General features: G+C 41.6%; 1 protein-coding gene and 1 long non-coding RNA gene across 4 annotated transcripts; both read left to right on the top strand.

Moving 5' to 3' along the window:
- The first annotated feature begins 53 nt into the window (after nt 1–53).
- Nucleotides 54–12945, top strand: rnf40 (ring finger protein 40). Of its 3 annotated transcripts, none has more exons than XM_014158945.2 (20): nt 54–142; nt 2147–2295; nt 2401–2568; nt 2682–2907; nt 3183–3380; nt 3655–3776; nt 3916–4062; nt 4324–4398; nt 4624–4743; nt 6593–6772; nt 7436–7571; nt 7902–8023; nt 8939–9198; nt 10376–10493; nt 10684–10833; nt 11269–11481; nt 11767–11892; nt 12076–12216; nt 12455–12556; nt 12704–12945. In XM_014158945.2, the coding sequence occupies exons 1-20, from the start codon at nt 121–123 to the stop codon at nt 12878–12880; spliced, it is 2952 nt and encodes a 983-aa protein (XP_014014420.1). In that variant the 5' UTR covers nt 54–120; the 3' UTR covers nt 12881–12945. The 3 variants fall into 3 exon arrangements, with proteins under 3 accessions (XP_014014420.1, XP_014014422.1, XP_014014421.1); XM_014158947.2 differs by lacking the exon at nt 54–142 and adding an exon at nt 146–185; XM_014158946.2 differs by lacking the exon at nt 54–142 and adding an exon at nt 192–639.
- Nucleotides 12946–14087: 1142 nt separating this feature from the next.
- On the top strand, nt 14088–25663 carry LOC106579236 (uncharacterized). Its single transcript, XR_001322611.2, has 5 exons — nt 14088–18379; nt 22953–23051; nt 23161–23304; nt 23475–23523; nt 23714–25663. It is a non-coding gene; the product is annotated as an uncharacterized lncRNA (long non-coding RNA).
- Nucleotides 25664–25735: the final 72 nt, after the last annotated feature.

Raw genomic sequence — 25735 nt, 5'->3', positions numbered from 1 at the left:
GCATTTAGGTAACTATACAGTAAAAAAAAAACCGGCGAGAAACTGACTACAGGACCTTTGATTTGGATTAAACGACTATCTCATCGGTACACTTACCGTGCCGTACAGGAAGCTGCTTAAATGATTGCTGTCGTCATCTCCGGTTAGTGACTATGTTTTACAAATTATTTTTTTATCTGGTGAAGGTTTGTGATATTTCGTAGTGATCTTGAAATAAAAACGTGTGATTGCATGTAGTAAACATTTCAAGGTGATTCGAGTACATAGGCCGTATAACTCTAATTTGCTTGCCGGCTAACGTTAGCATTCATTACAATTAGCATTAGCTAGCTAGATTCTTTCAAACGTTAGCTATACTAGCTAGTACAATATACACTGTATAAAAACGTATGAGGACACCCCTTCAAATTAGTGGGTTTGGATATTTCAGCCACACCCGTTGCTAATTCGGCTAATTCAGCCACACCGGTGTATAAAATCGAGCACATAGCCATGCAATCTTCATAGATAAACATTGGCAGTAGAATGGCCTTACTGAAGAGCTCAGTGACTTTCGATGTGGCACCGTCATAGGATCCCACCTTTCCTTCAAGTCCGTTAGTCAACATTTCTGCACTGCTAGAACTACCCTGGTCAACTGTAAGTGCTGTTACTGTAAAATGATAATGACTTAAGGGAAACAGTGGTTCAGCCTTGAATTGGTAGGCCACACAAGCTCACAGAACAGGACCGCCGAATGCTGTAGTGCGTAAAAATCATTGCCTCTGGAAGCAATGTCAGCACAAGAACTGTTCCTCGGGAGCTTCATGGAATGGGTTTCCATGGCTGAGAAGCTGCACCCAATCCTAAGATCACCATGCTCAATGCGTCGGCTGGAGTGGTGTAAAGCTTGCAGCCATTGGACTCTGGAGCAGTGGAAACGTTCTCTGGAGTGATGAATCATGCTTCACCATCTGGGTTTGGCGGATGCCAGAAGAATGCTAACTGTAAAGTCTGGTGGAGGATGAATAATGGTCTGGGGCTGTTTTTCATGGTTCGGGCTAGGCCCCTTAGTTCCAGTGACGGGAAATCTACTCTACAGCATACAATGACATTCTAGATGATTCTGTGCTTCCAACTTTGTGGCAACAGTTTGGGGAAGGCCCTTTCCTGTTTCAGCATGACAATGGCCCCGTGCACAAATCGAGTTCCTTTCAGAAATGGTTTGTTGAGATCGGTGTGGAAGAACTTGACTGGTCTGCACAGAGCCCTGACCTCAACCCCATCGAACACCTTTGGGATGAATTGGAACGCAGACTGCGAGCCAGGCCTAATTGCCCGACCTCACTAATGCTCTTGTGGCTGAATGGAAGCAAGTCCCAGCCGCAATGTTCCAATATCTAGTGGAAAGCCTTCCCAGAGGAATGGAGGCTGTTATGGCAGCAAACGGGGGGGATCAACTCCATACTAATGCACATGCTTTTGGAATGAGATGTTCGATGAGCATGTGTCCACATACTTTTGGTCATGTAGTGTACGTTAAGTATGCAACTATCGCTATTTAGGTAGCTAACATGGATAGCTACTCTGCCAAGTTTTCAATGCCCACTTTGCAAGTTTACATATTCCACACTTCAGAAATGGAATAGCTAGCAAGTTAGCTAGCGGGACATTCTGGCCTTCATTGAATTGGCATATACAAATCTGAATTAATTTGCCAACTTAAGCAATTGTAAACAATCCACATCAATTATTTGTAGTTGTATACCAGATAGTAGTTAGCTTCAGTAACATTTTCTAAATTTAACTTCACAAGTTGGTGACACAATGACAAAACCCTGGTGTTGACACAGGGAGATGATGTGGCTCAGTTGGTAGAGCATGGTGTTTGCAACGCCAGGGTTGTGGGTTCGATTCCCACGGGGGACCAGTACGGGGGGATTTTTTAATTTTTTTAATGAAATGTATGCATTCACTACTGTAAGTCGCTCTGGATAAGAGAGTCTGCTAAATGACTAAAATGTAAATGTAAAAAAATTATTAGTCTTGTCATCATAAATATCTCTTCGTAGAGTCCATAGGCAGCTGACAAATGAAGTTGTCCAAACGAAATGCCTCCTTTTCATCGGCTTTGTGTCCTGAAACAGCTGTCACGCTTTTGTTGCAGAAGCAACAACCATGTCTGGCACCGGGGGAGGGAAGCGAGCCTCAGGTGGGGACAGCTCCCCTGGTCCACCTGAGAAGAAGTGTAAAAAAGAGGAAAAGACCACCACCACTCTCATTGAGCCCATACGCATTGGGGGAGTGTCCTCTACGGTTAGTCGTCATCTTTTTGTCCCCCACAACTGGGTCTTGTCTGTGCTTAACCATACAGGAGGGATGATTTAATTGATCTAATTCATTATCACGTGACATCTGCAGGAGGAGATGGACATGAAGGTGATCCAGTTTAAGAACAAAAAGCTGAGTGAGCGTCTGGAGCAGAGGCAGACCATGGAGGATGAGCTGCGGGAGAAGATCGAGAAGCTGGAAAAGCGACAAGCTACTGACGATACCACACTGCTCATTGTGAATCGCTACTGGTCCCAGGTACGTACGTCCTACAATCATTTGCTGCCGTGAAGGAACATAGACATATTCTTAACTTAAAGTGTAAACCCACCCGCACATATACTCAATTACCCTCTTTCTCTAACTTCCAGTTGGAAGAAAATGTTCACGTCCTGCGCCAACGCATTGACCCCACGGTGGTCGACGCACCGCCCGCTACTCCTGTTTCTGCCCCTACCCCAATGGACGCGGATAGCATGGTGATCCCACCACCCCCTCCTTCAGCCCCACTCCCAGCGCCAGAACACGTGGAGCAACAGCCTCCACCACCCGACGGTATGGAGATAGCTCGTGAACCACAGCAGGACTCGACAACCGGTAAAGATGATTCCTGCTCTCTCTCAACCTTTTTTATCTACGCATATCTAGCCTCTGCTCAGAAGTAATGATACCTCTGAGTCCATTGCGTTGCCGCCGATAATAACTGGTGTGAGGTATGGCAACATCAAGCACTTAACCTTTCTATCACTTACGCCACATTTATATTGTCAATGCGTTGTAGGCCGTCTTTGTAAATAAGAATTTGTTCTCAACTGACTTGTCTAGTTAAATAAAAACCCCACATCCTAAGTCTTCTCATCCTGACTGTGTAGCCCCGCCACCCACTACTACCCTCAGTGAGAGTACCAAAGCCTTCCTCTCCACTTTGGACAACAGCAGTGAGGAGGAGCTCAGCCTGCAGTTGCGGGACAGGATGCAGTTCAGCAAGGAGGCCGCTGCCTGCATGGTCTGCGTCTTCGACAGGCTGCACAGCCGCATCGACGGCCTATGCGCCCAGATCCTGTCCGCAGGTAACTACTCAGACACGCTTATCATGACTCGGGAGTTTTTCACTTTCTGTTTGTAGCAACATGTGGGTTCTTCATTTGGCATAATTATGTAGAGGGGTTCCCAACTATGACATTCACTCTGGTGCCTAGTGTGACATTCACTCTGGTGCCTAGTGTGACATTCACTTTGATCTTGTGTTAAATTCCTGTAAGTTGCTTTGGATGGAAGCATCTGCTACGTGGCATATGTAATCACTAGTTGAGTAACCATAGTGACTGTGTTGTCTTTTGTCAGCGTGTGAGGATGACAGCCAGGAAGAGATGCTCCATCTGAATCGTACTCTGCTAGAGGAGAATGGCAGACTGCAAGACCTGGCCTCCTCCCTGCAGGGTAGACACCACAAGATGTCTATGGAGGTACATATTGGGAATGCCCACATCTCCATAGTGTCGTCTTTCAAGCTTTTGTATCCTCCTCAATGTGAATGTCTGCTAGTTCTCATCCAGCCAATTTCAGAATCACATTTTTGCTCTCATCTCTACTCCTCTTTAACAGTACAACGAGCTTGTGGATAAGGTGACAAGCTCGGAGACCAAGGTGTCTGAGATGGAGACTGCTGTGGAGGATCTGCAGTGGGACATCGAGAAGCTTCGTAAGAGGGAACAGAAGCTCAACAAGCATCTGGCTGAGGCAATGGAGCAGGTGTGTGTGTAGTTCTAGTGTCTTGTCATCGCTGATGTCACTCCGTTATGCATTGATGGCCAGCGATAAGGCTGAAGCAGCAGAGCATGCTGTCCATTGAATTGCAGCTGTGGGGGGGGGGGGGGGTGTTTATTGATGTCCTGCTGTATGTACATGGCTAAAATAATGTAACCACATCTATATAGCTATTGTAATATGTCTGGGTTAGTGTACTAATGTATGGGCCAAGTTCGCTAAACCATTTCTGATTGTTCTGTCCAGTTGACCTCGGGCTACTACACCACTGGCAGCTCAGGGGGGCTACCCGGTGGCCAGATCACCCTCAATATACAGAAGGTGAGTGCAGACTATTGTCCGACCATCCTATTGTCCAACCATCCTTGAGCTTCCCTTCCATCTTGTTTTGATACATTGTTGTTTCCAACCCTGTCATTTTTATTTTATTTATTAACCTTTATTTAACTAGGCAAGTCAGTTAAGAACTAATTCTTATTTACAATGACGACCTAGTGCCCAAAGTGATACAAATGAACTCCATATTGTAATTATTATATCTGTTAGTTTGAGAGCCTGAATGCAGAGTTGGAGCAGAACCAGGAGCTGGCCAACAACCGCATGGCAGACCTGGAGAAACTACAGCAGGAGCTCCAGGAGGCTGTCAGGGAGAGCGAGAAACTCAAGGTACAACAGCATCCCCCTCTGAGGGAATACAAGACAATACGCTGTGCATTCTGTTATGTCAGCTTAACAAAGGAGATGCTCACTATTCAGACAGTCATGAGTCAGATGTCATGTCAAGGATGATTATAATTGTAGAATAGACACAGTGGCTTCAGAAAATATTCATACCCCTTGACTTTTTCCAAATGATGTTGTTACAGCCTAAATTCAACATTGATTAAAACATAAATATCACCCATCTATCTACACACTATCCCATAATGACAAAGTGAAAACATGTTTTCAAATTTATTCAAAATTCATTGACACTCCAAATTAAGCTACGGTGCATCCAATTTCCTTTGATCATCCTTTAGCTGTCACTACACCTTGATTGGATTTCACCTGTGGCAAATTCAATTGTTTGGACATGATTTAGTAAGAAACACACCTGTCTATATAAGGTCTCACAGTTGACAAAGCATGTCAGAGCAGAAGCTATACCATGAAGTCCAAGGAACTGCCCATAGATCTCTGAGAGAATTGTGATGAGGCATATATCTGGGGAAGGGTTTAAAACAATTTCGACAGTGTTGAAAGTTTCCAAAAGCGCTGTGGTCTCCATCATTGGGAATATATGATCGTTCGATCAAACTGCGCAACCGCAATGGAGGCGACCAAGAACCCAGTGACCACTCTGACAGAACTACCGCGTTCCTTTCTTGTCAGAAGGACAACAGACTCTACAGCGCTTCACCAATCTGGGCTTTGATAAAAAGGCACATGACAGCACGCCTGGAATTTGCAAAAAGGCATGTGAAAGACTCTGAGAACATAAGGCAAACTATTCTTTGGTCTGATAAGACAAAAATGGAACTCTTTGGCCTGAATGCAAAGCGCTATGTCTGGAGAAAACCAAGCACAACTCATCACCCGTCTAACACCATCCCTACCGTGAAGCATGGTGGTGGCAGCATCATGCTATGGGGATGCTTTTCATTGGCAGGGACTGGGAGACTGGTAAGGATAGAGGGAACAATGAATTGAGCCAAATACTGGCAAATCCTTGATGACAACCTGCTTCAGAGTGCAAACGACCTTAGACTGGGGCGAAGATTTATGTTCCAACAGGACAATGACCCCAAGCATAAAGCCAAAGCAATGCTGCAATGGCTTCAGAACAAAATGTGGAAATTGTTGGGTGTGTTTGGTTCTAAACAATGTTCCAAGTTTAACCCAGAATCTAACAGGTGGAACAGCTTAAGCCCAGACTTGAATCCCATTGAACATTTGTGGAAAGACTTGAAGATTGCTGTTCACCGCCGCTCCCCATCTAACTTAACAGATCTTGTGAAAATTTGCAAGGAACAATGGGAGGAAATCCCCAAATCCAGATGTGCAAAGCTGATACAGACATACAGATGACTCAAAGCTGTAATCGCTGCCAAAGGTGGTTCTACAAATCATTGACTCCGGTGTAAATTACAGATTTCTTTATTTCATTCTCAAGAAATTAGCAACATTTTTGAAAAATGTGTTTTTACTTTGTCATTATGGGGTATTGTGTGTAGATCGGTGAGAAAAAATATAAATGTAATCCATTTTGAATTTGGGTTGTAACACAACAATGGGGAATAAGTCATGGGGTATGAATACTTTCATAAGGCACTAAACACTTAAAACAATTATAAACACTAAGATTTTATGTTATGATCACTGAATGTATACTCTGTATGTAATTTCTTGGCCAATGTTCCTTTGTCTGTTTGCTCTATCCCAAATGAATTGCAGTCATTTAGTTTTTCACTATGTCCCAAGGTGTCTTACAGTGTATGGGGGGGGTAATTCACTCACTTAACTCCCTTTTCAGTTGGACCTGAAAAATATTCCGGAGGATGTGGTGAAGGAGACCGCGGACTACAAGTGCTTGCAGTCCCAGTTCTCCCTGCTCTACAATGAGTCTTTGGGGGTGAAGACCCAGCTGGATGAGGCCCGGGCCCTGCTCCTCACCGCAAAGAACGCCCACCTCAGACAGATAGAGCACATGGAGGTCAGGAGCACTGATTTTGCAGAGAGCGGCTATTTAGGTTTTACTTGCAATGATTATGATCCATGGTTAATTTACCTCCCTTAGTTGAATGGACTGATTGTCGCTCTGCATAAAATAATCTGACAAATTACTAAAGTGTAGGAGGGAGCCACTGATTTTAAAGTAACAAACATTTCAGCATATCAGATCTGGGTTCAAATAGTATCCCCCCACCCCTGCTTGGGGTACCAGATGTTTCGCAATTTTGGGACTATTCCATTGTTTCCAGTATGCCAGGGAAACTCAATCAAGTGCAGCTAAAGTATTTGAAAGAAAACAAATACTATTTGAACCCAGGTCTGGCATGTATATCATGAATACACTAGGAATATATGTGGTTAGAAAGGTATTTTGTACAGCCCGGATTACAGCGGCCCGGGGAGCTGACTAGCTCTGCATTCCACAAGGGTATGTCATTGCCATGGCTACAGTGCCTTGTGTTTGGGCAAAACATGACCAATTTGGCGTAAGCAGAAACAGACAGGCTCTCTTTATATGCTTGGAAAGTGGATTGTGTCACACTCAGTAAAAACTGGCCAAAACTAGTTAGGACGTCAGAGGATTGGTGTGACGTTGCCGTTGGACTGCCGCCAACAAAAGCTGTGGCGTTTGTCATCTGTTCAGAGTGACGAGCTGTCCCTACAGAAGAAGCTCCGCACAGAGGTCATCCAGCTGGAAGACACGCTGGCCCAGGTGCGCAAGGAGTACGAGATGCTGCGCATCGAGTTTGAGCAGAACCTGGCGGCCAACGAGCAAGCAGGTAACGTCTCATCTCCACAACACCTCTCACTTCCGAGGCTTGTTTCTATCATTAAGTTTCCCATAGAAAGCAAAAGTTTCTCCGTGAGAATCTTGAATGGATGATTGTCAGTCTTAATCCTTTTTCCCCTCCCCTCTAACCAAGGATGTTGATTGTGTTTGGGATGAATGTCCTATCCTGTTATCACTATCATATTGCTCACTAGTTTGGCGATACTTCACAAGTTTAGCACACGCAGACTACAGTCAGACAAGACAGCGGCTCTGACTGAAACGCACGGTCATTGTTTCCTTATCAACCCTTCTGTCCACCTTTTGATCTTTCCCACAGGCCCAATCAACAGAGAGATGCGCCACCTCATCAGCAGCCTCCAGAACCACAACCACCAGCTGAAAGGTGACGTGCAGCGTTACAAGCGGAAGCTCCGAGAAACCCAGATGGAGATCAACAAGGTAGGGCGGCGGATCCTCTACTTGAGACCAATAGACTTTCTTCTGAATATATATTTATTTTTATATTAAATTAAATTCTGCATATTTAATCAATATATGACCAGGTCAGGATAAACTCTGGACAAGAGTGCTGCTACCCGACCTGAGCCCGACAGGCCCCGACATTATACATCGGGTTAGGGCCGGGTAGGGCCAGTTTGTTTTCATCAGTAACTAGGGTACGGATGGCGCTTGGCTATCACTAACATTTTGAAGCTGAGCCACTTGCGTGTGCTCTGCAGCGCAGTATAGTCATATCTGACTAAGATAATAACATGGCGTCAGAAGTACTTCAACCTCGTCAAATATAAGATGGGAGAGATTATTTCACAGGAACTAATGGTCCTTGAGTTGTGTCGGAGTTTAGAGTGACGAAAAGTAGCATACCGCTAACTGCTCTCTCGTGTCTCTTCGTTGAGCAGAGCAACCCAAGCGGATCCGTTGTTATGGATACTTAGACTCAGAGCTTCAATGAACAGAGTGAGCTGAGTGCAGGGAGCAAGTGACCGATGGAGAGGAGCAGCTAATGGATTTACTAATGGAGGAAGTTATTTCTGGTTTCGGCCAGGGCCTTGAATTTGCCAGACCCAATCGACCTGGGTAGGGCCTGAATGTCGTGGGCATGGGTAGTGCTCGCTTAAAATTAATCCCCCTGCGGGGCTCTACTCTGGATCCTTATTATAGGCTAACTAGAACCTTGAGTTTGCCCTGGTGAGGCGGTTCGGTCATGTGGTTCAACAAAACTTGAGTTGCACAATACTTGGTTAATAGATGAGTATCAACGTGACTTATTTGAATCATGATATTTGCTATGAAAATCAGTGATCAACGCGATTGATGTCCCAAAACCATTTTCTATCCCTGTCCCTTTGTCAGCTGCGGTGTCAGAGTGGTGACACCGGGCTTCTGTCATTGGAGGAGCCGGTGAGCGACAGCCTGGAGGTGAAGAAAGAGGAGGATGAAGACCAAGAGGAGGAGGAGGAGAGGAGGAGGGAGCTGGAGAGACAGCGTGCCCGGGAGAGAGAGAGGGAGACTGAGAGGGAACGAGAGAGGGAGCGAGAAAGAGAGCGACAGCGCAGCGAGGAGTTGAAGAGGAAAGATTCGGACACCCTGAAGATGCTGAGGGCGGAACTTAAGTATGTTTTGTTTTTGGTTATAGAACCCACAACTCCCCTTTTCTTATTATACTGAATAAAGTAGGGGTGTGCAGATCTGTTCATACTCGTATTTGTAATTCGATCCGTTTTATCACACTTGATACTCGTTATCAGATTTACTTGTGATCGGAAAACCTGGAAGTGACCTTTAAATGCCGGTAAAGCCTATACCGGAAGTGCGCATCACTGCACTATCACTCAGAGTGCATCTCAGAGCACATCGTTATGTTCCTTCACACATTGTTCAAAGTTAAGAAATTATCCTGACAGCTGAAAATGCATATGATTGACTGACTTAGTCCTATTCAATTATCAACAAAATAGGCTAATATATAATGCATGGCTGGCTACTGCTGCCTGCATTTATTCCAGACCCAGATTTAGTTAACGGTCATTTGTTTGCCTCATATTTTAAATTTTTAAAATATAGCCTTCCCTGTAGCTCAGTTGGTAGAGCATGGTGTTTGCAACACCAGGGTTGTGGGTTCGATTCCCAGGGGGGCCAGCACAGAAAAAAATAATCTATGAAATGTATGCATTCACTACTGTAAGTCGCTCTGGATAAGAGCGTCTGCTAAATGACTAAAATGTAAATGTAAATTTAAAAAAATAAATAAAAAAATTCAAAAGGAGCAAAAATGTTCTCTCCCTACACTTATGCCATAACATTTGTACAATGAAAATGAACTATCTGCATTTGTCATTTTCAAATGTGGAAATGTCTGGGCGAGGAAAAAATTATAAAAGCAAGCATGGGCTTAGCTCGCGACATAACGACACAGACAGCGGGAGCGGCGACTTGTTCTCATCCAGTTATGGCAGCAGGCGCAACCCACACCCCGCCTGTTTCTTGACAGACAGCCAAACTAGCCAATTGAGTAGTACTATTTATAGTACACAATGCTTCATTCACACTGTTTGAGAGTTGTGTGCTGGCAGCTGACAATGACTTTTTCCCCAATCACTGATAATTACAAAAAATACTCATCATATTCAGAAAATTCACCATATCTGTTAAGATACTCGTTTTGTCCGATTACTCGGCACACCCCTAGAATAAAATATACTCTCATATAGTAGAAGACCTTAACACATTGTCTTATTCTAAAGTTAGGTAGTGCTAACTCTTCTACTGTTCATTCTCCTTTCCCCTCAGGAAAGCCCAGGAGTCTCAGAAGGAGATGAAACTACTTTTGGACATGTACAAATCAGCCCCCAAAGAGCAGAGGGACAAAGTGCAGCTTATGGCAGCAGAGCGCAAGTCTAAAGCTGAGGTTATATTAAAAAAATCTAAAATCTCACATGTAAAGTTAAATGGTATTTGTTGGGTCCTGTTACTTTGTATTTCTTGTATTCTGTATAAAAAAATTGGAATTGCCTATAAAATCTTGGTCATAAAAAGAAGTCAATTCATGTGCCTATGTTTCAGTCCATGTGTTACATCTAAATCCTCCCGCGTCCCAGGTGGATGAGTTGCGGGTGCGCGTTCGAGAGCTGGAGGAGAGAGAGAGAAAGGAGAGCAAGAAGCTGGCTGATGAGGACGCTCTCAGGAAGATCCGTGTGGCAGAGGAGACGATCGACCACCTACAGAAGAAGCTCACTGCCACCAAACAGGTACTGTATATCCACTACACATTCAAAACTGTTGCAGAGGTGTTGAATATGTTAAATATCACAATTGCAGTGGGTTTTCCTTGGCTTTGCCATTGCTTTTTTTTTTGACCAGGGATTTCAATGGAATTTGATTTTTCTTAAGGAATCTCGACGCCGATAAGTGAGGTGTTACGATTCAGGGGTATTTGAATTACATTAGATGTCATTGTGAAGTCAGTTGATACACGTTAGTTACAATTACATTGTGCGATCCATTCGGGATACATTGCAAGGTAACACTGTGTGACCTAATGTGTTTTCATCTGCCATATTGTACCAGTTCTCTCTCTGAGATTTGACCTCAATTAAATGAAACTACATAACTAACAGTAAAAAGAAAATATCCAACTCTATTCCAACCTCTTCCCCCCCTCCGTACCGCTCCATTGTGTCCAGGAGGAGGAGGCCCTACTGAGTGAGATGGACGTGACGGGCCAGGCCTTTGAGGACATGCAGGAGCAGAACAGCCGGCTGATGCAGCAGCTGAGGGAGAAGGACGACGCCAACTTCAAGCTGATGTCGGAACGCATCAAGTCCAACCAGATCTACAAGCTGCTGAGGGAGGAGAAGGAGGAGCTGGCCGACCAGGTGCTCACCTTCAAGACCCAGGTGAGAGAGACTGTGGAGGATGAACTGTCACCATCGTGTGTGTTTATTTTATCTTACAAAGCAGTGGATGTAAAACAGGTGCATAACTCATTTGGCAAGGGAGACTGTTTTATTTATTAAGAGACCCGTGGGTCAAAAAATAGCATATCTTGGGCTGCATGTTGTGCATCCCTGATGGCTATTGAAATAAAAAAAACATTTGATAGTAGTCCTGATAATGCTTGTGTTTCTGAGCTAATGAGGAAACAGGTCTGATTGATTGGTTCCCCTTGCTGTCTGTCACAGGTGGAAGCCCAGTTATTGGTTGTACAGAAGCTGGAGGAGAAAGAGGGCATCCTCCAGAGCTCACTGACCAATCTGGAGAAAGAGTTAGGAGTTCGCATACAAGCACTAGAACTCAACAAGAGGAAGGTAGCAAAACAATACTACTTACAATTTTAAACTCTCCTTCTTCCACAGTTACCTTACCAGTACTACTACTCATAGTACTACTACTTTTACTATTGATATTGTAATAATAACACAAAAAGGAATAACAATACCACTGATATTAAGGACAATAGTATCTGAGTGTCTCTTGCCCCTCCATCTCAGGCGGTGGAGGCAGCCCAGCTGGCTGAGGACCTTAAGGTGCAGCTGGAACACACACAGTCCAAGCTGAGGGAGATCCAGGTATCTGTGTCTGAGAACCGCAACGCCAGAGAGAGGGAGTTGGGCAACCTCAAAAGAGCGCAGGTACACACAACTACTGACAAGTCTGTCCTTCCTAGATATGTATCCTTTATTTAACCAGGTGAGTCTCATTTTTAAACGTGAATATATATTTTTCCCCCGAGGGAGCCCTGATGTTAATTTGTCAAACCCCTAAAAGCCTTGGGGGAATACAGTGGGAAGGGTCATTTTGAGTGTGAATGTTAACTGTAGGTTTAATCTAGGCTACTAAAGTATTCGACTGTGTCTGGCTGACTTATAGGAGGACCTGTCCAGGCTACGACGAAAGCTGGAGAAACAGAAGAAAGTGGAGGTGTACACTGATGCTGATGAGATCCTGCAGGAGGAGATCAACCAGTACAAGGTAATAAAAAAAATACACACATCCTGGTGGAATGGCCTTGCTTTTGTTCGATCAATTACATGTGAGAAGGTTCACATGTTGCGGTACATGGGTGACACTTTATTTTACAGCGTTAACTGTACATTTTCTGTACTCCACACCTGGCAGGCGAAGCTGCGTTGTCCGTGCTGCAACACCCGCGACAAGGAGACGGTGCTCACCAAGTGTTTCCACGTTTTCTGCTACGAGTGTCTGAAGACGCGCTACGACACCCGACAAAGGAAGTGCCCCAAGTGCAACTGTGCCTTCGGTGCCAACGACTTCCACCGCATCTACATCACCTAACTGCTGAGGAAAAGAAGAGAACCGGGATAAGGGAGGGGAGGAAAAAAATAAATGGATGGAAGTGAGTGTGGTTGGAGAGTTTAGTTTTGTCTTTGCTTTTCGAAAGACTTTCTTATATTGCATCATTGCCGGTTGGTGCTAGTGACCAAACAGATAGTTGTGACTGAGTGAGAGTCTAAAAACCGAAGTGCACATACCAAGGTATTCTTTCATCTGGATACTCTGTTTTGTGTTTCTGTCACATTTTTGTTTTTGATCAGGTTTTGCCCATGTGGTAATTCACTTTTAACTAGGATGTTGTCGTGGCGCTGTATGATTTGTATACACTACCGTTAAAAGTTGGGGGTCACTTAGAAATGTCTTTGTTTTTGAAAGAAAAGCATTTTTTTTCCTTCCATTTTTAAAATAACATCAAATTGATCAGAAATAGTGTACATATTGTTAATGTTGTAAATAACTATTGTAGCTGGAAACGGCTGACTTAAAAAATATATATATTATTATGGAATATCTACATAGGCATACAGAGGCCCATTATCAGCAACCATCACTCCTGTGCTCCAATGGCATGTTGTGTTAGCTAATCCAAGTTTATAATTTTTAAAATGCTAATTGATCATTAGAAAACCCTTTTGCAATTATGTTAGCACAGCTGAAAACTGTCTGCTTAAAGAAGCAATAAAACTGGCCTTCTTTAGACTAGTTGAGTATCTGGAGCAACAGCATTTGTGGGTTCGATTACAGGCTCAAACTGGCCAGAAACAAAGCACTTTCTTCTGAAACTCATCAGTCTATAGTTCTGAGAAATGAAGGCTATTCCATGCGAGAAATTGCCAAGAAACTGAAGATCTCGTACAACGCTGTGTACTACTCCCTTCACAGAGCAGCGCAAACTGGCTCTAACAAGAATAGAAAGAGTGGGAGGCCCCGGTGCACAACTGAGCAAGAGGACAAGTACATTAGAGTGTCTAGTTTGAGAAACAGATGCCTCACAAGTCCTCAACTGGCAGCTTCATTAAATAGTACCTGCAAAACACCAGTCTCAATGTCAACAGTGACGAGGCGACTCCGGAATGCTGGCCTTCTAGGCAGAGTTGCAAAGAAAAAGCCATATCTCAGACTGGCCAATAAAATATTAAGATGGCAAAAGAACACACACTGGACAGAGAATCTGCCTAGAAGGCCAGCATCCCGGAGTCGCCTCTTCACTGTTGACGTTGAGACTAGTGTTTTGCTGGTACTATTTAAAGAAGTCTGTTTCTCAAACAAGACACTCTAATGCGTCCAGCTACAATAGTAATTAACAATGTCTATACTGTATTTCTGATCAATTTGATGTTATTTTAATGGACAAAAAATGTGATTTTCCTTAAAACAACAAGAACATTTCAAAGTGACCCCAAACTTTTGAACGGTAGTGTACATTGACTTCCCCAGAATCCTCCTTGAGAACACCTGTATGTGCTTGTTTCAGGTATTCTAAGAAAAGACCACTCAACTGAGATTCAATCGCTGGATGCAAATCTAGTTGAGTTGTGTACAAATGCGACTCAATTCAGTAAAAATTTACTTTCTTTCATTATCGGAACGATCACGTTATGTTCCTGTGCAGAGATTTCACCAGATAATACTGCAGGGCTTGACATGAACTTTTTTTGCCACTTGTCCTTCAGACAAGTAGGACAGATTTGTTTTTTTGGTCAGAAAGCTCAAGTCACCAAAGGGTGATACTTAAAATTGTTGTATGATTCAAGGAACCACTTTACAATATAAAAATGACCATTATTGCTACCGTATAGAGAATCAGACAAATGTAGGCTACCCTCCGCCTATAGGCTTCTTTGCATATTCAAGCCTGTCTCAAAATAGAACACTGCCCCTTTTAGATGCACCTGGAGGATGATTGGCAATTCTTAAATATCCCCCAAAAATATTAGTTACAATTCCAACCAAATACTTTTTGTCTTTAAATAATTGACAAATGTAATGAATCAGGGATCAAATGGCTACAGTAGGTTTCTTAAAAGAACGGTAACTAACGAAGGCGTGTTTATAACGTTGTAAGGCTGAAATATTCACGTTTCAGTGGAGATTTATTGACCGCACTGTTCAACCAATCCAATAAATGTGTAGGAAGAGTTAAGATGGAATGTCACCTTGTTAACGTCCAAAAGCGCAAGTCACTTCCCAGGCTCTTTCCATTTCACCTGAAACCCGAACATCCGGTTGTTGGGGGTTCAGCGGAGGCTACTGTGAAGCTATTCTAAGATTTTAACGTCAGAATGACATGGCCAATGTTGAATAGAGGGGAATACCAGCTTTCCAATGGTGTTAGATTTATTCCTCAACTTCCAATAATAAATACATTTCAGATATGCTATCCCCAAAATAATCATTAGGTTGTGTTTATGAAGGTCTTGGCTAACATTAGACTGAGATTTTTTTTTCTTCTAAGAACACAGTAGCATTTTCATTCATTTATTTTGCTGTAGGCTATCTGTAAAAATGAGGGGAAAAAACACAAAGCACCACAATTGAAGTGTTACTTCATCACACAGAAATCCATTATAATTACGTTTTGGCAGGTCTTATACGGCCCGGTGCAGTCCAAATTGTGTTTTTCCTGTGTTTTGTATGATTGTACAACAGCTGATGAAACAAACACTGTGAAAGTGTGAACAAAATTGATAAGTGTTATTTTCTGATAGTTCCTGGTTGAAAATACAATATACACAAGACCTTCAAATCAGCCTGTTTGCATGAGTTGGAGTTTCTGCTTGCCTGGTGACATCACCAGGTGGGAAATTGGTTAATAAACCAATAACAAAGAGTTCCAAACCTCTCTGCTAATAACAGCACGTTTTTTCCCTCCCCACTTAGACCACTCCCAGACAGTCTTAACAAAAAATCTTGCTTGAGAAAGTTTCTTCCAAAAAATATTTTTGTTCATTTTTTAATGGAAAAGTATTACAGTGAGGTACTTGTTACCCAGAAATGATTTGATATTGATATAAAAATTGCTGCACTGGACCTTTTTAAGAAAAAATGTGACTAAAAAAAATGTATTTCAAAAGAACAGAGTAAGATATTTTCTGTTTTATTTTTTTTTACTAGAAGTTGTTGCTTTGTAGCCTCGGCTATGCTGCCGCCAGTACTCTGTGTGGAGTGCATGGAACAGCGTCTTTGGTTGGGAAAAGTTATATTTTGAAATAGAGCTCATCTCAGTTATTTGGCAAATAAAGGACATTCTGATAGATAATATAGATAAAAAATGTCCTGCATGAACCTGTAGGATGATTAGAAAATGCTGCTTTTTGGTTAAGCGTAGTTAATTACAAACGCTTCAATGTTTTTCTTTCTCTCCTCCGGCCCAAGCACATTGGCCCACATGCAGGTGATTGATGCGCACAACATTACATTTCCAGGATTTTCATGACCGTATGAACCCTGTTTGCTGACCAACAATTAGCTATAACTGGGCAAATAACTCACTAACCAGCAAGCAATATCAACAAATGTGCACATGTGGCTACAGATAGATCTGCTCAAAAGCACATTCAAATAACTTTTTTGATATTGTGATTATTATTTTTACATTTATTTTTTAACATAGATTCATCTTCTGCTTGTCTGACACTTATTTGTTTACTTGCCCCGGACAATCTGAAAGTCGAGCATTATGATTGTCAATAGGAATCATTCGACACAAAGTTGGCAGTTTTTAGTTTGTCTCAGAATCAGCGCAAAAAGGAGTGTTAAGGATCACCTTGGGCTAGATCTTCGTGCGTTAAGCCAGTTATGACCAATCCTGTTGCTACCACTTAGTGACTCAGTCACACACAACATCTGCAGGTTTTAGTGCCTCATTACTGATGACATTTCAGTGGAATAGTCAGCTCATGAGTGTCATACTAAGTGGGCTGTCCCATCCAAGTCCTCCATGACTACTTTGTTTAAATGTTACTCGCACATTAGTCTCAAAACATCTGTTACTCTGCCTTTTAATGGAACCTCTGAACACCATTTTCCTCTGTTCTGATGATTTTAACAGTATAATGAGAGCTTGGTAATGCGTTTGAAGTTAGCTCCTGTGAGAACTAAAATCATAACTGGCCTCAAAAAAACACAGTGAGACTCTGGTGATCTAAAGTCAATGGCAAAAAAACATGTTATGTATCGGTTCAAAATAAGACCTCTATAATATTTTGATGTAATGTTGTGTCTGGGTATTTGGATTGGTATAAATGAGTAGAGAGTGTGGGCTCTGATTGTGTGATGTTATGAGCATACATGTCATTTGGATCATACTAGTGATCATTTTGTATTTCACAGTCTAGTGTTTTCCTAGTAAAAACTTGAACTTGTGCATCATGAGTTGAGTTGAATACATGTCCTCATCTTAGGGTTTTCTGACCTCTTCTAAACATTTTGGGGGTCAATAATGAATGGGAAAGCATTTGATCTTGCTAAAAAAATAAGCAGAAGTATCAAATGTACACGAGTCTGTGAGTGTTGCAGTTCCCACTTGTGCACCTAATATTTGGTTGCCCAATACTGTATATAGGAGGAGGGGTTTTGCGTTGTGTTTTTACAGATGTTGCTCCTTCCTGAGGATGGTAAAAAAAACAAGCTCCTTTGACAGTCAAAGTGTTACATATGCATACAACCATATGACCATACAAAATAATATATACCATACATGTATACAACAAATATGAGAGAGCGAGAAAAAAGAAGAAACAACTGCAACAGTTACAGAACTCATGTGAACCAAGATGAGGATCCTCTTCTGTAATTGTATTAATTTCCCTGTAGTCTTTCTCAGAAAAATACAACTTTGCATCACAAAAGTTCCTCTTCTGTGAAGTTTTAAACAACCCTGAACGTATTCAACCCCAGTGTAAAGTGCTTTTCTTCACTGCTTATGGGATCCATATGCTACGGCCAGATACTTGTATTTTTTGGCAGTGCTCAGTGAATGACGTGACAGGCGTGGTAATAACAATGAGAACACAATTAATTCCAGATCTTTACAGACTTTGCACTCCGAAGTTGTCTAAGGGAAAATCAAAAAGGGTGCGGTCATGGTATTTTAGTTCTGCTGGTTCAAATATACATATTGTGAATGATCATTGACATTTTTCGCTTTACTACAATAAACGAAAGTAAAATGTTCTATCATTCTAAAGTTTTCTGCCTGTCCGGACGGCTGTGCTCTGCGCGCAGTACTCAGAATGTGAGTACAGTACATAGGAAATGACTCATAGGAGTTGAACTGTTAGCGTGGGTGTGTACTCTATTAAAACAAGGCTCAGACTACTCCGGGTGACTCATTGTGAGGCTAGCTTTTCCATGGTGAAAAACAAAACGGGCTTTTCATCAGATGAACTTTCGGGAATTTCGTTTAAACAAGAACCATGGCTTCAAACATTATCTGTGCGCTTTGTGGACTTGTCATTGCGACTGTAGCGAACTTAAACGGCGTGAACGGGCAACAACGTAAGTACAATCATTTTAATTGAACTTGTATGGATATAGATAAACTTGAATCATATTAAATATTATCCTTTGATCTATGTAAGGCAAAGACACATGTTTATATAATTTTCGATCTCAATACTATATTTTAAATGCGAAGAAACGTTATTTTATCAAACTTTTAATCGCATGGGAATTCGTGTTTCATTGACCATCATGGAATCATCGCATGGCTACTCAAATGGAGTCTGATAAAAGAAAGGGTTGCTTATGGAGTTGCTTCCTCTACCAGCTGCCTTCTCACCGGTTCCGCATTCCAATCGCCTTATTTCACTCCATCCATGCCCATGGGTGAAAAGGACAGACCTGATTGATGGGACACTTATAGTTGGCAAATCATTATAATTTCTTTCCTTTCTTGAGAGGTAAAAGTAAACTAAAATTGTGGACTCCAAAAATATGTATATTTTTTATGGTGACTTTGAACTTGACAATATAATTCTTCCCATTCCCAGCACAAGAAGAATTCATTTATTGGGGTTATTTTCTAGGGTGGCTCTTATTGCTGAGTGGACATCAGACAAAACTGTATTATGTCTTAAATGCATGTGAGACTGTTTCATTATTGACCAGGGCAACAATATAGCTAATGCTGAAATGTTGTTTCATCCAGGCCCCAAGGGTGAATTTAGGATTTTGCAGGTGGTGATGCTGTCACTACCCAAAATGTGTTGATTGCTTATGTTCACACATCAATTTTAACATTACCAGTCCTGGAAGTCAGACACAGATGAGAATCCACAACACTTCCTGATAACATGCATAATCTGCTTCTTCATGAATAGTATCTTACCATGGAAACTCCAACTGATTGTTTGATACAGCAGATTTAATGCAAGCGTTGACTTGTCTCCAATTTCCTGCACACCTTTGTCTTACATCATTGTGTCACTCAGTTCTGACCTTTATGGTATTGTTTCATTTAGAAGCAGCTGATGGGCAATTCCACGGAACACCACTCAGACTCTGATTTTTCACTTTAAAATGTATGCCAAACAAAAGCCATTGATGCACAAGGACTACATTGAACAATTTACATACAACATTTCACAAAAACACATTTACTGGAAGAACTGTGCAGATGCAAAGTTTGGTAACAGAATTACGGCAAACTTTCCTTCCATTTTTTATGCGACCTAATTTTCAAAAAACTGTTAAATATCTGCTCTGAATTAAGATTCAAAGATGTCTTCAGAACGAATGGGGTATCAGCTATTACATGACACCTTAAGTTAGAAAAAAACTATTTTGGTTATTATACTTTAGTAAGTGAAGTGGATTTACACCAGTTAACAGAATTATGGTAATGGTATTATATCATGGGTCTATACTACACAGAAATGCAGAATTCTGCATTCTGTTCATGTTGATGTATCCTGAAAAAGGAACACAAAGGTAGAAATACGCAATATCATCCTTTGCATATATGGGTAATATTCTACACACTAGCTATTATTCTAAAAAGATCCGCCCCCAAACAAGACCCAATTTGGTTGGTCCGGACCAGACCAAATCTGAACCAATCATAGACGTTCATGTTTCACAAGTTTGGACATCACAGCACAGTAAAGTACAGTAGAATACAGTACAGTAAAGTATAGTTCAGTACAGTACATTATACTGTCCTCTACTCTAGTGTGCTCTACTGTACTATACTTCTCTTTACTGTAATCCACTGTGCTTTACTCTACTTCTCTTTACTGTACTGTAATCTACTGTGCTTAACTATACTCTACTTATCTTTGCTGTACTGTACTGTACTTCTCTGTACTCTATTGTACTGTACTGTACTGTCCAAACTTGTGAAACATAAACATCTATGATTGGTTCAGATTTGGTCTGGTAACAAACCATTTTCTCAAAGTACATTGTCCATGTGGTTTATATGCTGAATTACAAAGTCACAAATCACTGGCTAGACCTCTAACCACTTGTGTGGCCTTCGAGCTCAAGGAAGAGGAAACTGTAGGCTTTATCTCATTGATACTTTACATCCCTTCAATGAGTGAAGCTATTGACGTGGAAATGTCAAACCTGACAAGCAGTGTCAGAGTAACCCTAACTCTGTAAAGTAACAGGTTTTTCATCACATTATCTATGCTACGTGCTGTGATCACTACATTGAATTTACCATCAGGCTTTATTCTTTACCGGGTTGAATTAACATTGCAGACCCTTTCTTCCATACTTAATCATCTTAGATATAAATTGACACATGCCTCTTCGAAATGAGTCTGGTACTGCTGTCTGTGGGTTCTCTAAAAGGATATGAGGTTTCCGGTGTAGTGTCTCTCAAGGGACATACTGTAGACATTTTCTATCTAGTCTATGTCATGTCAGTTCACTGCTGTTATGGTAATGTTTACTCCCAGTCTCACCACACCTTCTCTAGAAGTCAAACACACCAAAACAATTTCAGAACCTCATCTTGACACATCCTGCCATTCACACACAGCGTCTCACCATGCTTGTGCACGCAAAGCCAATGAGTAATGTTCATTTGCATATTAAGTGCATCAGTACGAGAAAATCAAAGGAATTCCCCAACTCATTTCATAAGAAGAGGAAACACACAGTTTCTCGGATCTTCTCTATTTCTTTGGACTTGATGTCATACGATTTCTTTATCATTGGGCAAAACAATTCCTTTCTCAGACCGCGGACTAAGTGCATACCTTTTTATTGGCAGGTTTTAAAAACATCTACAATAAGATAAATCATACTTACAGTGGGGGAAAAAAGTTTTTGATCCCCTGCTGATTTTGTACATTTGCCCACTTACAAAGAAATGATCAGTCTATAATTTTAACGGTAGGTTTATTTGAACAGTGAGAGACAGAATAACAACAAAAAAATCCAGAAAAACGCATGTCAAAAATGTTATAAAATGATTTGCATTTTAATGAGGGAAATAATTATTTGACCCCTCTGCAAAACATGACTTAGTACTTGGTGGCAAAACCCTTGTTGGCAATCACAGAGGTCAGACGTTTCTTGTAGTGGGCCACCAGGTTTGCACACATCTCAGGAGGGATTTTGTCCCACTCCTCTTTACAGATCTTCTCCAAGTCATTAAGGTTTCGAGGCTGACGTTTGGCAACTCAAACCTTCAGCTCCCTCCACAGATTTTCTATGGGATTAAGGTCTGGAGACTGGCTAGGCCACTCCAGGACCTTAATGTGCTTCTTCTTGAGCCACTCCTTTGTTGCCTTGGCCGTGTGTTTTGGGCCATTGTCATGCTGGAATACCCATCCACGACCCATTTTCAATGCCCTGGCTGAGGGAAGGAGGTTCTCACCCAAGATTTGACAGTACATGGCCCCGTCAAATGATGCGGTGAAGTTGTCCTGTCCCCTTAGCAGAAAAACACCCCCAAAGCATAATGTTTCCACCTCCATGTTTGACTGTGGAGATGGTGTTCTTGGGGTCATAGGCAGCATTCCTCCTCCTCCAAACACGGCGAGTTGAGTTGATGCCAAAGAGCTCCATTTTGGTCTCATCTGACCACAACACTTTCACCAGTTGTCCTCTGAATCATTCAGATGTTCATTGGCAAACTTTAGATGGGCATGTATATGTATTCTTGAGCAGGGGGACCTTGCGGGTGCTGCAGGATTTCAGTCCTTCACGGCGTAATGTGTTACCAATTGTTTTCTTGGTGACTATGGTCCCAGCTGCCTTGAGATCATTGACAAGATCCTCCCGTGTAGTTCTGGGCTGATTCCTCACCGTTCTCATGATCATTGCAACCCCACGAGGTGAGATCTTGCATGGAGCCCCAGGCCGAGGGATATTGACAGTTCTTTTGTGTTTCTTCCATTTGCGAATAATCGCACCAAATGTTGTCACCTTCTCACCAAGCTGCTTGGCGATGGTCTTATAGCCCATTCCAGCCTTGTGTAGGTCTACAATCTTGTCCCTGACATCCTTTGGTCTTGGCCATGGTGGAGAGTTTGGAATCTGATTGATTGATTGCTTCTGTGGACAGGTGTCTTTTTTACAGGTAACAAGCTGTGGTTAGGAGCACTCCCTTTAAGAGTATGCTCCTAATCTCAGCTCGTTACCTGTATAAAAGACACCTGGGAGCCAGAAATCTTTCCGATTGAGAGGGGGTCAAATACTTATTTCCCTCATTAAAATGCTAATCATTTTATAACATTTTTGACATGCGTTTTTCTGGATTTTTGTTGTTGTTATTCTGTCTCTCACTGTTCAAATAAACCTACCATTAAAATTATAGACTGATAATTTCTTTGTCAGTGGGCAAACGTACAAAATCAGCAGGGGATCAAATACTTTTTTTCCCCCACTGTCGGTTGCTGTCTAAAGACTATTCAGGCAGATCTGTTGTTCTCATTGACCAATGTTGAAGGAAAATAATATATACTCTCTCTCTTCCAATAGTTCATCTGTTTTGGTGAGGTAGAAGAACATTACCCAATGAGCAAATTGAGTCACAAATTGTTGTCATTCAGATGGGTAAAAGCTGTAAGAGAATTAAGCATTGTCTCTCCATTTTATGTTTTTCTCACAGACCAATGCAGTAGTTCAGAGTTCTGGAGTTCGGACATAGACCAATGCGTATCCTGCTCATCATGCAAGCAGTATCCAAAGACCCCTTCGTGTAACACTTGTAAGTCAAATCCTTAGCTAAGGAACATTCAACCTTTATATCTTCCAACTAAATCATGGAAATAACCAATGCTTAATTGTATGCCTTCGACCAATATGTCCCCTTTCAGGCACATTTACCAAGGAAAGATCTGATGTCTGGAGACTGGCAGCCATTTCCAGCTTCTCTGTGCTGGCAGTTATTCTGGTCGCTGCAGTATTGATCATTGGAGTCATGGTGCATCGACGCAAGGCACAGAAGAGGCCCCTTCGTGGTAGGGCTCAAGGCTACCATCTCATGATAAACTAACATTGTCAGTCATGAAACGTATTGTTGCACGATGATAGAGGCACACATATGTTTGTAGCATTAAGACACATTGACCTCTTTGGGTTCTGGTGAAAATACATAAAAGAAAATCGGCATCATCTTCTTGTTCTGCAGAACCCATTGAAGAGACAACGGGACCTCTTTACCAAGCGTAAACATTTCAGTAAGTGTGCGTTCCTCACATTTGTTGATGTGTGACCAGTTGATGATAACGGCTGTCAATTATTATACACAATTACATATGTAAGTAGCCTACATAAGTATACGTAAATATTTCTGTACGAGTTGTAATTATGTTTTGAAATAACGGGGATGTTAAGAGGGAATTAACTTAACAAATCTCTCTGCCTCAGCCTCATCTTCCTTCTGACATTGATGTGACAGAACCAAGGGAACATCTTTGGATGACCAACCGAAAAAGAATCATTTTTGTACAATGGATTGTACTCTGACCACAGGGTATTATTTGAGTGGAGTTTGACCATTTAATTTATTATACTGTTAGTAAAGATGTGTTCACATACACTCAGTGTGTTACGGAACGAAGCTCTCACATAGAACTGTGTTAACTAGCGCTGTCAATCCCCTATCTTGTCTGCAGTCAGACTGTACTCTGAGGAAGACAATGTAGTTAGTAAAGAGTACCTCTCACAGCTCTTTTTGAAATGATGGCCTTTGAGTAGTGATGCCAGGTTGAGCTTGTGTAGATATTCAATAATCTATCTATCGATAAGTAAGTTGTTCAATCAATAAGTAGTTTAAAAAACAGTAGTGAACATGAGACATCTTGAATGATGTGGATGTCTAACCATTACTGTCAGTGCTTGAACACCTATTGTTTTATTGTAGCTTATTAGGATGAATACCAACTACCGAACTGCCTTGACTTGCCATCATCAGCAGGATAAAAGTGAATACAGCACAATTGTGCTTCCTGGGCCAGGTTTCACATACTGTACTTCTATAACAGTAAAAGGTTTCTATTTAACATCCTCATGGTAATGAAAAGTAAAAGGGAAATGTTAGATTATAAATTCATGTTGGGCACATTTTGGCAATTTGAATGTACTTTGAGGGCAATTAATCCAGTCTGTGTTTCCATGTAGGAACTATATGCACTTAGAGCTTGTTGTTTTTAACTCATCATTTTTAAAGGAGTAGAATTCTTTTAACAGTATTGTGCACTGTACTCTCTAGGATCTTCCAATCAAAAGAGGCAAAGGGGAAAATAAGTTAACTGATTATGAAACTGGGCATTGGACATTCTTACACAGGTCATTTTACCATTATACTGTAATATGTGTGTATGCAGGATAAGTAGCATAACACAGGCAAACTGTCGTGATGGAAAAGTTCAAGGTGGTCCAGAATTCCGTGGGAATGTGTTTGTATAGTTCAGGGATGGGCAACTTTGATGGGGGTGGGGGCCACAAAAAATCTGAACACATCATGAGGGGCCGCAGTTGTGCCGCCACCCAATTCTACACATTTCGCAATATGGTGGAGAAAAATGTTTGCAATTTTAATTATGATATCTTACTGAGACTGACTAACAAAATCAATGGGGGCCCCCCGGGTGGAAATTTGACCACGATTACTACAAGTTTAGATAGCTGGGCGCTAGGCTAATTTACCAATCTAAAAGTTGTTAGCTGACATGGGCTAGTTGAGGAACAAGAAAAACTGCTGATGCACAACCAAATTTCTAAATCGCACCTTGTGTATTCTACTATTCTAACTCGCAACAGTAAATTGAGGCCCTGACTAAGCCCTTCCGCCAGTTGCCAATCCCTGGTATAGTTTATATCGTTTCTTTCTTCTTTTTACAATTAAATCCATCCCCGATGGACACATAGGGAAACCTTAGCGTTCTGCTCTCCACAGTTGAAACAATGGAGATGAGTCAATGCTTGTGGGACATTTTTGTTTTTAAACACTATTAGACACTGACTGCCAACCCAGGAAGGAACATTGCAGTTTAGGGAAAAACAAACTGAACCCTATTGAAATGTATAACCATGGTATAACTGTGTACTCATCTTCAAACTAACTCAGAGCACAATTTTAGGGCTTGTGTGTCAGGATAATGTGGGTGGCTGAATATGACTTAATTCATATTACTGACAATATTACTTTCTTATCAATATTAAGTGGATATGTATACCAGCAGCAAGAAAAGGGTAATTGGACAATTTTTATACAGATACTGTTTTCATATCTATTTATTTTGAATGATATATTTTCTAATGTTTATAGTTACATGTGGTAACAGCTAAATGTATGAATAAATACTGACGAAGGGACCCCTGTAAAGTTGTTTGTAAAACCTCTGACACCAGCTGACCAATTAGATTTGTTACTGAGAAATCATTTAG

This window comes from Salmo salar, chromosome ssa19 (assembly GCF_905237065.1).
Source record: "Salmo salar chromosome ssa19, Ssal_v3.1, whole genome shotgun sequence".
Classification (NCBI taxonomy): Eukaryota; Metazoa; Chordata; class Actinopteri; order Salmoniformes; family Salmonidae; genus Salmo; species Salmo salar.
Note: the sequence above shows the minus strand (reverse complement) of the source record. Positions and strands in the feature narration are given on the sequence as shown.

Coding starts and splice junctions, on each gene's coding strand:
- rnf40 (XM_014158945.2), top strand. CDS start 121: ATGATTGCTGTCGTCATCTCCG. Junction 3,381..3,654: donor CGCCCAGATCCTGTCCGCAG/GTAACTACTCAG, acceptor GTCTTTTGTCAG/CGTGTGAGGATGACAGCCAG. Junction 11,482..11,766: donor TGCTCACCTTCAAGACCCAG/GTGAGAGAGACT, acceptor TGTCTGTCACAG/GTGGAAGCCCAGTTATTGGT.